This window comes from Carcharhinus amblyrhynchos, chromosome 9, assembly GCF_965287045.1.
Source record: "Carcharhinus amblyrhynchos chromosome 9, sCarAmb.v2.hapA, whole genome shotgun sequence".
NCBI lineage: Eukaryota > Metazoa > Chordata > Chondrichthyes > Carcharhiniformes > Carcharhinidae > Carcharhinus > Carcharhinus amblyrhynchos.
This window is the reverse complement of record NC_137332.1, coordinates 53,168,953-53,183,203: the sequence shown is the minus strand read 5'-3', so window position 1 is coordinate 53,183,203 and position 14,251 is coordinate 53,168,953. Positions and strand designations below refer to the sequence as shown.

The window sequence follows — 14,251 nt, the reverse complement described above, 5'->3', positions numbered from 1 at the left end:
CTTATATTGTTTAACCCTTTGATGGCAAGGATCAGGTCCTCAAATAATTGTATCATTGAATAAGTGCAATATTGAAAAACAGCTTGTGCTGCAAATGGGCATTTGTGATTGGTCAGATGTGACACAATGATTTCTGAGTATGATTTTTGCCTTTGAGTGATCCCTTGTGTCTGCCAGAATGTCTGTAAGCTGCTTGTTTTCTCTTTCTCTTCCAAATTTCTGAGCCTCTGCTGAAAATCACTCCTGCAGGTATGACCTTTTCTGGAATAGGCACTGGCATGTCTTCACATTTAGAACAGGTTGGCTGTGCCTCACAGTCCAACAATGCACTTCACCAGCAGCTGAACAACACCAACAGTATGCAGGAGACTGTGCGAACCACTAACAATTATTTGGACAACAGTGCACTCTGGGAAACAACTCATCGACCATTGAGAATCAATACACTTGGCGATGTGTCCTCTGGATCTTCAGGATACCAGTCAGGAACTAACACAGCAGGTAAACAAATATTTGTGGTCTGATAATTGAACATATCTCTCTCATTAGATCATTAGTACAGAGTTTCCCAGGGTGAAAATGGTCAGATTGAGACCCACATTAGGCATCAAAGTTAACACTGTCAATTTATATTGAGGTAGATTCTCTGTTCAATTGTACTGGAACTAGCAGTGTCTGCAACTGATAGCTGAAAGGAAGGAGTAAAAAAGAAACATTATTTGGGCAAGAAAGAGTAGCAGCAAAACAGAATGAGACTGGCTGAAGTACACACAAGTCCTGGTGATTAAGAACATAAGAATAGGCCATCTAGCCCTTCGAGCCTGCCCCACCATTCAATAAGATCATGGCTGATCTGAAGTGGATCAGTTCCACTTTCCCACTTTCCCACTTTCCCACTTTCTCTCCATAACCCTTAATTCCCTTGTCTACCAGAAACCTATCTACCCGTGACTTAAATATATTTAGCGAGGTAGCCTCCACCACTTCAACTGGCAGAGAATTCCAGAGATTCACCACCCTTTGAGTGAAGAAGTTGCTCCTCAACTCCGTTCTAAACTGCCGCCCCCCCCCCCCCCGCCCCCTTGAGGCTGTGCCCTCTAGTCTTGCTGTCCTTTGAGTGGGAAGAATCTCTCTACCTCTACCCTATCCATCCCTTTCATTATCTTATACATCTCTATAAGATCCCCCTTCATCCTTCTAAACTCCAACAAGTACAGACCCAGTCTATTTAGTCTCTCTTCATAGTCCAACCCCCTCATGTCCGGTATCAGCCTAGTTGAACCTCTGCACTCCCTCCAAGGCCAAAATATCCTTGCGCAAGTGCAGCAACCAAAACTGCACACAGTACTCCAGCTGCGGCCTCACCAGTGCCCTGTACAGTTGCAGCAAGACCTCCTTGCTTTTATATTCTATCCCCCTCGCTATAAAGACCAGCATCCCATTCGCCTTCTTGATCACCTGCTGCACCTGCAGACTGGGTTTTTGCGACTCATGCACAAGGACCCCCAGGTCTCTCTGCACCGTAGCATGCTGCAGCTTTTCTCCCTTTAAATAATAATCCCTCCTACTATTATTTCTGCCAAAGTGGATAACCTCACACTTGCTAACATTGTACTCCATCTGCCAGGTCCTCGCCCACTCACTCAGCCTATTCAGATCCCTCTGCAGACTTTCCACACCCTCTGCACAATTTGCTTTTCCACTCATCTTTGTGTCATCAGCAAATTTCGTTACCCTACACTCAGCCCCCTCCTCCAGATCATCTATATAAATGGTAAGTAGCTGAGGCCCCAGCACCGATCCCTGCGGCACTCCACTAGTCACCAACCGCCAATTAGAATAGCACCCATTGATACCAACTCTCTGCCTCCTATTAGACAACCAATCCTCTATCCACGCTAACACCTTACCCCCAACTCCGTGCCCCCTAACCTTTTGTAGCAACCTTTTGTGCGGCACCTTATCAAACGCCTTTTGAAAATCGAGGAACACCATATCCACTGGTTCCCCTCTGTCTACTGCACTAGTCACATCCTCATAGAAATCCAATAAATTCGTCAAACACGACTTCCCCTTAACGAATCCGTGCTGCGTCTGCTCGATCAAACCATTCTTTTCTAGGTGCCTCGCTATTTCTTCTTTGATGACGGATTCAAGCATTTTTCCAACTACAGACGTTAAACTAACTGGCTATAATTCCCTGCCTTTTGCCTGCTACCTTTTTTAAACAGCGGCGGAACATTAGCCGTTTTTCAATCTTCCGGCGCTTCCCCGGAATCCAGCGAAGTTTGGTAAATAATCACTAAGGCATCTACTATCACCTCTGCCATTTCCTTCAGAACCCTGGGATGCATTCCATCTGGTCCTGGGGACTTGTCCACCATCAGTCCCATTAGTCTATCAAGCACTACCTCTCTAGTGACAGTAATCGCATTCAGGCCCTCAACTCCTACTATCCTTCTATCTTTAATATTCGGCAAACTATTCGCGTCCTCCTCTGTGAAGACCGAGGCAAAAAACTTATTTAAGGCCTCCGCCATTTCCTCATCTCCCACCACTAAATCCCCCCTCTCATCCTCTAAGGGTCCAACATTCGCTCTAGCCAGCCTCCTCTTTATATATTGGTAAAAACTTTTACTGTCCTTTTTTATATTTAGTGCTAGTTTAGCTTCATAGTCTATCCTTCCTTTCTTTATCAACTTCTTAGTCATTCTTTGTTGATTTTTAAACCTCTCCCAATCTTCTACTCGCCCACTACTTTTAGCCAGTCTAAATGCATCAGCTTTTAATTTAATACTGTCCTTTATTTCCTTCGATAGCCATGGCTGGTTATCCCTTCTCCTACATTCCTTCTTTACCATTGGAATATATTTCTGCTGAGCACCGAAAAAGATCTTCTTAAACATAAGAACATAAGAAATAGGAGCAGGAGTAGGCCATCCAGCCCTTCGAGCCTGCCCCGCCATTCAATAAGATCATGGCTGATCTGTCACTGCTCAGTTCCACTTTCCCGCCCTCTCCCTATAACCCTTAATCCCCTCTCCTATCAAAAACCCATCAAACCGCGTCTTAAAAATATTTAGCGAGGCAGCCTCCACCACTTCAACGGGCAGAGAATTCCAAAGATTCACCACCCTTTGAGTGAAGAAGTTCCTCCTCAACTCCGTTCTAAACCGCCCCCCCTTTATCTTGAGGCTATGGCCCCAAGTCCTACTGTCTTTTTTGAGCGGGAAGAGTCTTTCCACCTCTATCCTATCCATCCCATTCATCATCTTATACGTCTCAATGAGATCTCCCCTCATTCTTCTAAACTCTAACGAGTACAAGCCCAGTTTATTCAGCCTCTCCTCATAGCTCAACCCCCTCAACTCTGGTATCAGCCTAGTAAACCTCCTCTGCACTCCCTCCAAGGCCAAAATATCTTTGCGCAGGTGCGGCGCCCAAAACTGCACACAGTACTCCAGCTGCGGCCTCACCAATGCCCTATACAGCTGCAGCAAGACCTCCCTACTTTTATATTCAATCCCCCTCGCTATGAAGGCCAGCATCCCATTCGCCTTCCTGACCACCTGCTGCACCTGCAAGCTGGGTTTTTGCGACTCATGCACAAGGACCCCGAGGTCCCTCTGCACCGTCGCCTGCTGCAGTTTTTCGCCCCGTAAGTAATAGTCCTTCCCAAGATCCTCCACTGTTCCTCAGCAGTCCTACCAACCAATCTGCGTCCCCAATCTACATTTGCCAATTCCTCTCTCATCCTATCATACTCCCCTCTTTTCAAACAGAGGACACAGGTTCGGGACCCTACTTTCTCATCTTCCATCTGCATCAAAAACTCAACCATACAATGATTGCTCGTTCCAAGAGGATCCCTAACTCTTCCTGCATCTATAGTGTTGATACGTGCAAATGCAAATTTTATCAACACCGTTTGAAGTGTTTTAGCACATTCCAAAGTTCTAAAAAGTATGATACAAAAGTACTTATTATACCTTGTCAACCAAAAAAAGACCCACATATACTTATTCTTGTTTCCAGTTAGCTAGCCAGTTTTCTATCTCTACAATATGTTATCCCCTGCACTATGAAATTTCATTTTTTGCAATGATGTAGCACCTTCTCAAATGCTTTCTGGAAATCTAAACACAACACATTCACTGGTTCCCCTTTATCCACAGCAGATATTACTTCAAAGAACTCCAATAAATTGGTCAAACATGATTTCATTTTCACAAAACCATGTTAACTCTGCCTGATGACCCTGAATATTTCTAAATGCCCTGCTATAATATCCCTAATAATAGCTTCTATCTCCTTTTGCTTTGACAGATGTTAAGCTAACTGACCCATTGTTCTGCTTTCTGTCTCCCTTTTGAATAAAGAAGTTATATCTGCTATTTTCCAATCTAATGGCATCTCCATCGAATCTAGGGAATTTTGGAAAATTAAAACCAATGCATCAACTATCTCACTAGCCACTTCTTTTAAGATACTTGAACTCCATCAGGACCCAGGGACCTGTTGGCCCACAGTTCCAATTTCTAAGTATGATTTCCCTGGTCATAAATCATAGAATCTACAGTGTAGCAGGAGGCCATTCAGCCCATCAAGTATACACTGACCACAATCCCACCCAGGCCCAATCCCCACAACCCCGTGCATTCACCCTAGCCAGTCTCCCTGACAGTAAGGGGCAATTTTAGCATGGTCAATCCACCTAACCTGCACATCTTTGGACTGTGAGAGGAAACCAGAGCGCACGAAGGAAACTCACACAGTTTGGGGAGAATGTGCAAACTCCACACAATGACCAGAGCCAGGAATCAAACCTGGGTCCCTGGTGCTGTGAGGCCATCACGCTGCCCAAATCACCGTGGTGATTATACTGTTCCTGTGTTCCTCCCTTACATTTACTGATTTTCAGCTATTTCTGGGAGTTACTTGTATCTCCTATGGTGAAGACCAATGCAAAATATCTATACAATTCACCTGCCATCTCCTTATTTTCCATTATTAATTCCCCAGACTCACTTTTTATTGCTCACTTTGCTAATTTTTTTTGATATAGCTATATAAACTCTTACTATCTATGTTTTAAACTAGCTTTCGCTTGTACTCTAATCTTTCCTTCCGCGTCAATCTTTTGGTCATTTTTAAAGGATCTATTCACCTTGGGAGATAAGGATGAATTTTTTTTTTTAGAATGTTGCTGATTTGCTTACAATCTTGTAGGTTGTCTCAGCTCCTATGGTAGAATTTGGCATGGTTGATAAAATATGAGCAGAGTTTTCAGAGCAGATTGTTGGATGTGAATTGGCTTGAAGCCTCTACAGTAAGATGAAAACTCTTGATAAAAATATTTCTTTCTTTTAGTTTTTAAAGCATCAATTAGGAGGGGGAAAGCCTTGAGGAAGAGCTCCAAAATTGTATTAATGTTGAGTGAACACAGACAGTATGGTGAAAATATGCACCCTACTGAGTGCGCTGTTCACTTATTGCCCTCTCTTTCTCGCCTTTAGCACAGGCGTTTTCAGAAGCCACAAACCCTGTGGGCCCTGGAAAGAAGCCCAGGCAACTTAGTTTTGTTTGTAATTTTAGTTGGCATTTGTTGGTCTGTTCAGTTTGAATCTTTTGACCCAGAGCTCTGAAAAGTGAGGTTATAAAAAATGTTTTTGGTATACAAATCCTAATCCTAATTAGAGCTCCAAATTTTAGTTGTTTGTTCAACATGAGATATTTGCAAATTAATAGGCCATTAGTTACACATGGTTCCTGAGATTCTATAGAATACACATTAACTACCCACAAAGACAAAGCTTGTAGTCAAGAGAGAAAATGCTGGAAAATCTCAGTAGGTCTGGCAGCACTTGGAAGGAGAGAAAAGAGCTGACGTTTTGAATCCAGATGACCCTTTGTCAAAGCGAATAGTCTCTCATTTAGAGGCAGATTCTGGTTTTGCCAAACCTCTCGATAAAATTTGAGCCATAAAAAAATTTACATTTTATAAAAAAAAAGAAACAGTGATGAGGTAACATACCTAAATTACATGGTGGCATCGGACTGCATATGGTTTGAAAGCTGAGAGACTGCCCACTGTCAGAGAAACTGGATAGCAGCATTTCCAGGGTAATTGTTTTTTTCTTTTACATCACCCTTCTTTCCATCTATAAGCACACATAACACACTGCAATTTAAGTAAAATTTTGTTTTCTTAGAGTCCAGATGAGATGTTCACCTAAGGCCGTGTCTGGCCTTTCAACTGAACATGAAAGATCCCATGCCACAATTTTAGGATAAATGAAGAAGTTTTTGTGGTGTCCTGGTCACCCTTTATCTCTTAACCAACATCACTAAAAACAAATATGGCCAACACAGCAAAGTGTGCTCCACTCGTGTGGAGTTAATGCTTGCTCACAGTGCACTTGGCTGATTTGGAAAGACATACTCTGTTTAATCATTTATCTCTGCTTCTTGTTGGACCATACTGTTCCCAAATTGGCTGCTGTTTTCTCCACATTATAATGGTTACAACACTTCAAAAAATAATATATTTGAAGTGCTTTGTGATCTCCTAATAATCTAAAAAATGCTAAATAAATGCAAGGTCTTTATCTGTTCAGTATTTTCCGACTAGTTAAACACATTAACTTTGGATTTGATGTGGAGTACAGTATTGACTCTTCAATTATCTTCTCTTGTCTGCACAAGTTGGCATGAATTGTTTTTGACTGACCTTCAAGAAATATTTTCCAGAACCTATTTTCCGGTAGGATCTCAGAGCACCATAAATTGGTGGACAAATAGTTGGTTAGCACTTTGGACTTATATTCCATATTATTAAATTAACTGCAGCCATATTTCATCTCTTTTGTGTGTAGGTGCAGAGTTGCTGGAGGAGCATTTTCAGGAGATACGCACCATGCGGCAACGCCTAGAGGAATCCATCCACACAAACAATCGACTCAGGGAGCAGCTCGAAGTGCGCCTGGCTGCTGCAACCAAAGAAAATGGTAAGATGCTATCAGAATTCAGACACGTTATATTCTAGTTTAACTGGTTGTGATTTTGATAAACTAACCCAAATCTAACCCAACAGCACACTTGGCTTCATTGGTCAGAACACTGAATACAGGAGTTCGGACGTCTTATTGAAGTTGTATAAGACATTGGTACAGCCACACTTGGAATACTGTGCACAGTTCTGGTCACCCTATTATAGAAAGGATATTATTAACCTAGAAAGAGTGCAGAAAAGATTTACTAGGATGCTTCTAGGATTTGATGGTTTGAGTTATAAGGAGAGACTGGATACACTGGGACATTTTTCTCTGGAGCATAGGACACTTAGGGGTGATCTTATAGAGGTCTGTAAAATAATGAGGGGCATAGATCAGCTGGATAGTCAAAATCTTTTCCCAAAGGTAGGGGAGTCTAAAACTAGAGGGCATAGGTTTAAGGTGAGACATACAGAGGTGTCCAGAGGGGCAATTTTTTTACACAGAGGGTGGTGAATGTCTGGAACAAGCTGTCAGAGGTAGTAGTAGAGGTGGGTACAATTTTGTCTTTTAAAAAGCATTTAGACAGTTACATGGGTAAAATGGATACAGAGGGATATGGGCCAAATGCGGGCAATTGGGATTAGCTCAGGGGTTTTAAAAACAAGTTGGACCAAAGGGCCTGTTTCCATCTATGACTCTATGATTGTATCTAATGTTAGAAAAAAAACTGCCATTTAGCAACAGAAGCTGGGTATATTATGTTCCACTACATTACTATCAGGATTGCTCATCATGAGTTAAATAGGTGATACAGAAGCTTAAGTAAAAAGTCTTTTTACTGTGTTTACCCCAGTTCAACGCCGGCACATCCACATCATGACAGAAGCTTAACCCAGGGATGACTCTCCTTGCAAGTTACCTTTCTGTACTGAGGAACAACAACTAAATTCTACCTATTATATTTCCTCAGCAATGCAACTGAGATTTGAAGTTCAGCACAACAGAGCATTGAAAATTAATTCTTTTATTGAAGAGGTAAATTGTGGCCATCTCCCAGTGGGCTCTGGGATGGCATGGTCTCCATTTTTGGCATTTTGTGGAGCTTGGATTGGCACCTAGCTGCAGTATCCTCTCCTGCAACAACGGCACTGCCTTTCCTCAATAACAACCCTCTGCCTGTCTGACTGGCCCTGGAATCTGCAATCCCCCACTTCCTTTATTGTGAAGGCAGACATGTGTCCTTTTCATCCAGGTACAGGTGCATTGTGGTGGTGCTGCTGAGCTGCCAGTTAAATGGCTGCTGCTGATAAAATGAAGCCCTGGGGGCAGGCCACTCATCAAAGTGGGACACACACACACACCCCCTCCCCAACCTCCAGTTTCCTCACTTTCAACTCTGGCAGAGGGACCCATGCAGACTCATAGAATTATAGAACTCTACAGTGCAGAAAGAGGCCCTACGGCTCATCGAGTCTGCACCGACCACAATCCCACCCAGGCCCTACCCCCATATCCCTACATATTTACCCTCTAATCCCTCTATCCTCAAGACACTAGGGGGCAATTTTAGCATGGCCAATCAACCTAACCTGCAATTCTTTGGACTGTGGGAGGAAAGCGGAGTACCCGGAGGAAACCCACGCAGACACGAGGAGAATGTGCAAACTCCAAACAGACAGTGACCCGAGCCAGGAATTGAACCCAGGTCCCTGGAGTGTGAAACAACAGTGCTAACTACTGTGCTATTGTGCCGCCCTAAAATCTCAAAATCCCGATCATTACTTCAGTGCTGTTTTGCCTAGACTTCTATCCTGCATTAACATTAGCACATCCACAACTCTACTGCCCTTTTTTATCATATTTTCACCAAGTCACACTTTACCCCCTCTACTCCCCACAATTCTTTCTGAGACCGGTGGAACAAATCTACGCAAAATATTTGTATCTTTGTCATTTTTACAGTCTGTCATAAATAATTATGCAAAGTGATTATAAATAATCGTAAATAAGTGACATATCATCCACATGTCTGCAAATTTGACATGTAGTCACTCATTCAATACTTTGTTGGATGCTTATGGATAGGAATCCTTGATGAGGAGTTTCCACTCATGGCATTTTTGTGTTTCATTTGGTGCCTCTTATTTTGTTGTAGCTGTTGCTCCAACTAACATCTACATTCAGGGACTGGAAACAATGACTCAGCTGTCAGAGGAGAATCGAATGCTGAGGGAAGAGATCCTGACTCTCCAAGCCCAGCTCACACAAGTGCCCAGAGGTGAGACGCTGACTGAGGGATAACATTCCTCTTTTAAAGAAAAATGAATAGTTCCTGTTTTTCTTAGTAATTAGCAACCCACTACTGAAGTTGCAGTCCCAAAATTTGTGCATTTCAAAGTGACTTGATCTTAAAATTTGTTTGGCGGATCATTACTTGTTGAAAAAAATTCACAATCCTTCCTTAAAAGTTATTTGAAAGCACGTGGTGAGGGCAGCGTCATTGAGGAAGTCAAATTTACAGTTCCACCATGCAAAATTTTGAGCTGAAAAGAGCAATTGTTACCTTAAAAAAGTTCCACGGAAGAACTGATAGGCCTCAACATTTTGGGCCATGTACTCTGATCCTGCCTATGTTTTCATCTGCCATATATAATTACTTATTTCACCAGTTCCAGCCAATCCTTTAGTTCTTCTAAGGAACTCTCTTAAAGCAACAACTGTGCTTTTCAGAGCAAAATTTTACACTGTGTAACCTTGGATTTGTGTTCCTCAGTTTTATATGTATGATCCTGTTTTTAGTTGCTGACATTTTACCTTCACTGTTACAAAAAGAATGGCACAAATGCTGAGCTATAGAATGTTGGAAAGAAAGTTTCTCCACTTACTTTCCTCTATTGGTCATTAAGACTGGACACCTACTTGGATTTGTTTTAACAGTCAAAAGGAAAATGATCAGATTCCCAGTTTAATAAATCCCTGAAAGACAGATTTGGTGCCAAAGGAAGAGGACTGGATTAAACTTGTACATAATCTAAAAATAGGACAACCTTTTTTAAAATTCATTTTTACAGGATGTGGGTGTAGCTGGCTAGGCCAGCATTTATTCCCCATCCCTAATTGCCAACGAGAAGGTGATGAGTTGCTGTCTTAAACTGCTGTAGTCCATGTGCAGTAGATTAACCAACAGCGCTGTTACGAAAGGAGTTCCAGAATTGTGACCCAGTGACTGTGATGGAACAGTGATGTATTTCCAAATCAAGATGATGACCAGCTTGTAGGGGAACTCCCAGGTGTTCCCATGTGTCAGCTGCCCTTGTCTTCCTAGATGGTTGTGGTCATGGATTTGGAAGGTGCTAATTTGAAAGCTTTGGCGAGTTCCTGCAGTGCATCTATAGATAGTACACACTGTTGCCACTGCTTGTGGAGGGAATGAATGTTTATGGATGGATGCCAATCAAATGGACTGCTTTGTCCTTAACGGTGTCAAGTTTCTCGAGTGTTGTTTGAACTGCACTCATCCAGGCAAGTGGAGAGAATTCCATTACACTCCTGACCAGTGCCTTCAGGAATGGACAGATTTTGGAAGGTCAGGAGATGACTTACTCTCCACAGGATTTCTAGTCTCTAAGCTGCTCTTGTAGCCACAGTATTTTTATGACTAGTTCAGTTTATGGTTAGGGGTAACCCCCAGAATGTTGATGGTGATGAATAACAGGCACTTTCTTATTAATTTCCTTCTTCAGAATACCAAACTTTGCTTTTGTACGGATATTTATTATTCTCAAGCCCTGCTCCATTCACTTTGGTGTGCTGCTGCTGGTGGCTCACTGAATTGAGTGGCTGTGCTGTAATGTAAGTGGCGTAATTCTACTTTTGCCAGAAATGCAGAAAACTACCTCAAGAAATGTTTGTTATCTGTTACTTTAGAGGCAGTAAGTTTGCTAGCTCCTTAGAAAATCCCAACTTTTAACTTTTGGCTTGTGTTTGCTACTGAGTACCTCCATTCGGGTGTTTGCTTCATGCACCAAGATCCAAGCTTGTGACAAAGTAGAGGCTGAGGAATTTCTTAATCAACTGCTTAAAGTGTCAATGAATGCCGGCCAGCATTGCTACGTTGGACCCTTAGAGGATGAGAAGGGGGACTTAGTGGTAGGGGATGGGGAAATGGCTGAGGTCTTGAATAACTTTTTTGTTTCGGTCTTCACGGAGGAGGACGTGAATAATTTGCCGGGTGTTAGAGATGGAAAGGTGGTAGGACTGGAGGGTCTCAATGACATTACTGTTACTAGAGAGGCGGTGCTCGACAGACTGGAGGGGCTGATTGTGGACAAGTCCCCAGGACCGGATGGAATACATCCGAGGGTTCTGAAAGAAATGGCGGAGGTGATAGTGGATGCCTTGGTGGTTATTTTCCAGATGTCGCTGGATTCCGGGGAAGTGCCGGAAGATTGGAAAGCGGCTAATGTTACGCCGTTGATTAAGAAGGGTGCCAGGCAAAAGGCGGGGAATTATAGGCCGGTTAGTTTGACGTCTGTTGTAGGTAAAATGTTAGAATCCGTCATCAAGGAGGAAATAGCGAGGCATCTTGAGGGGAATTGCTTGATAGAGCAGACGTAGCACGGTTTCGTTAAGGGGAAGTCGTGTCTGACAAATTTATTGGAGTTCTATGAGGATGTGTCTAGGGCGGTGGATAGAGGAGAGCCGGTGGATGTGGTCTTTCTGGATTTTCAGAAGATGTTTGACAAGGTACCTCACAAGAGGTTATTGCAGAAGGTCAGGGGACATGGAGTTGGGGGTAGGGTGTTAGCGTGGATAGAGGACCGGTTGTCAAATAGGAGGCAGAGAGTGGGGGTCAATGGGTGCTATTCGGATTGGCGGTTGGTGACTAGTGGAGTGCCGCAGGGATCGGTGCTGGGGCCTCAGCTATTTACCACTTATATAGATGATCTGGAGGAGGGAGCCAAGTGTATGGTGTCGAAATTTGCTGATGACACCAAGATTGGTGGAACGGCAAATTGCGCGGAGGGTGTGGAGAGTCTGCAGAAGGATCTAGATAGGCTGGGCGAATGGGCCAGGAAATGGCAAATGGAATTTAATGTTGGCAAGTGCGAGGTGGTCCACTTTGGTAGGAATAATGGTAGGAAGGATTATTACTTACGTGGAGAAAAACTGCAGCAGGCGATGGTGCAGAGGGACCTCGAGGTCTTGTGCATGAGTCGCAAAAACCCAGCTTGCAGGTGCAGCAGGTGGTCAGGAAGGCGAATGGGATGCTGGCCTTCATAGCGAGGGGGATTGAATATAAAAGTAGGGAGGTCTTGCTGCGGCTATATAGGGCATTGGTGAGGCCGCAGCTGGAGTACTGTGTGCAGTTTTGGGCGCCGTACTTATGCAAGGATATTTTGGCCTTGGAGGGAGTGCAGAGGAGGTTTACTAGGCTGATGCCGGAGTTGAGGGGGTTGAGCTATGAGGAGAGGCTGAATAAACTAGGCTTGTACTCGTTAGAGTTTAGAAGAATGAGGGGAGATCTCATTGAGACATATAAGATGATGAAAGGGATGGATAGGATAGAGGTGGAGAGACTCTTCCTGCTCAGAAAGGACAGTAGGACTAGGGGGCACAGCCTCAAGATAAAGGGGGAGCGGTTTAGAACGGAGTTGAGGAGGAACTTCTTCACTCAAAGGGTGGTGAATCTCTGGAATTCTCTGCCTGTTGAAGTGGTGGAGGCTACCTCGCTAAATAATTTTAAGACGCGGGTTGATGGGTTTTTGATAAGAGAGGGGATTAAGGGTTATGGGGAGAGGGCGGGAATGTGGAACTGAACCACGACAGATCAGCCATGATCTTATTGAATGGCGGGGCAGGCTCGAAGGTTCAGATGGCCTACTCCTGCTCCTATTTCTTATGTTCTTATATATAATGTAAATCATTGAATGAACAGTATATATAATTTGGCAAAACTATATTAGTAAAATTGATACTTTTTTATCCCTTCGTAGGATGTGGCTATTTGTCCTTGAGAAGATGGTGTCAGCCTGTTCTTGAATGGCTGTAGGCCATATGATTTAGGAACAGCCACAGTACTATTAGAAAGGGAGTTCCAGGATTTTGACTCAAAAGAGGGCAATATAATTCCAAGTCAGGGTGGTGTGTAGCTTGGAGTGGAACATGGGGGTGGTGGTTTTGCTGTCCTTGTCCTTCGATCTGGTAGAGTTCACTGTAATAGCATGCCACTGTATGTCATCATGTTAGCCCAAAGTGTCTGCATTGCATTTAAGATTCTTCATAAAACCTATCTCTTTGATCAAGTTTTTAGTCAAATTTCCTAATTCCTCCTCCTTTGCATTGAAGTACATTTTCCTCATATGTCCTCAGTGAAGCATTTTGGAATTTTTTTTACATTATTCAATCACTGCAAGTCGTTTTGTTTTTGGCTAAAAGTAAAATTTACAACTTCATATAAAATATTCATAAACAATAGTTATTTTAACATTTTCAACCAGGGAAAGTATCATTTGTTCTGAACTTGTATGTTTTATTTTAACTCCATAGAGCAGGCCAAAGAGATGGAGCAACTGAGAGAGAGTCTCTTAACAACCAGGGCGAGATATAAGCTCTTGGAGAAAGAACTGGATCAGTGGAGAGAAGAGAACAACAGCTTGCAGGCTGAAGTCAGGGACAGACAGGAGGAAGCAATACAGCTGAGAGAAGAACAGCAATGCAGCCAAAACAAAAGCAATAGGTATGGAGACCAATCTTCTATTTTTCTAATTTATGCATAGGTCAGTGATGACCATTCTGATGGCCAAGTGGCTGCATGACATGGAGCTGGACCCATCGATACAATCCTCCTGCTTTACGAGTTCCTTAATAAATAATTGCTGGTTGTATTATTATCAAGAGTATGTCTTGTGCATTGCCTAATTTGAGATGCACTGTTTGAGGGAATTGGATGTTTTAGTTTGAAGACGGTCCTTCCTTTACAGGTTATGAATTTGAGTTCTCAACTGACTCATGGGTGTATGAAATCTTTTCCTGCAAACTGTAAAGGTGCTAATGAAAATGCATCTAGATAGCCTCCATCCAATTCTTAGTGGATATCAGTCCATAATACAGAATTTTCACCAATTTGGTAAAAAGAAATTGGGAGTGAAGATAACAATAGTTGGTATGCGGAAAGAAATGGTACTTTGTTTTCTGAGGTGGAATTGAGATTCTTTGTTGGAGAGTAGAAGGAGCTTTACTTGCATCTAACCTCT

At 42.9% G+C, this 14,251-nt stretch overlaps 1 protein-coding gene across 13 annotated transcripts in view; it reads left to right on the top strand.

Moving 5' to 3' along the window:
• The window catches only part of pde4dip (phosphodiesterase 4D interacting protein), a 445,155-nt gene that overhangs the window by 411,883 nt on the left and 19,021 nt on the right, over window positions 1–14,251 (top strand). For all 13 annotated transcript variants that reach the window (XM_080195665.1, XM_080195662.1, XM_080195664.1 and 10 more), the window contains 4 exons: window positions 250–501; window positions 6,876–7,007; window positions 9,151–9,273; window positions 13,545–13,734. In XM_080195665.1, coding sequence (XP_080051791.1) covers window positions 250–501; window positions 6,876–7,007; window positions 9,151–9,273; window positions 13,545–13,734 — 697 coding nt within the window. The remainder of the gene's footprint in view (window positions 1–249; window positions 502–6,875; window positions 7,008–9,150; window positions 9,274–13,544; window positions 13,735–14,251) is intronic.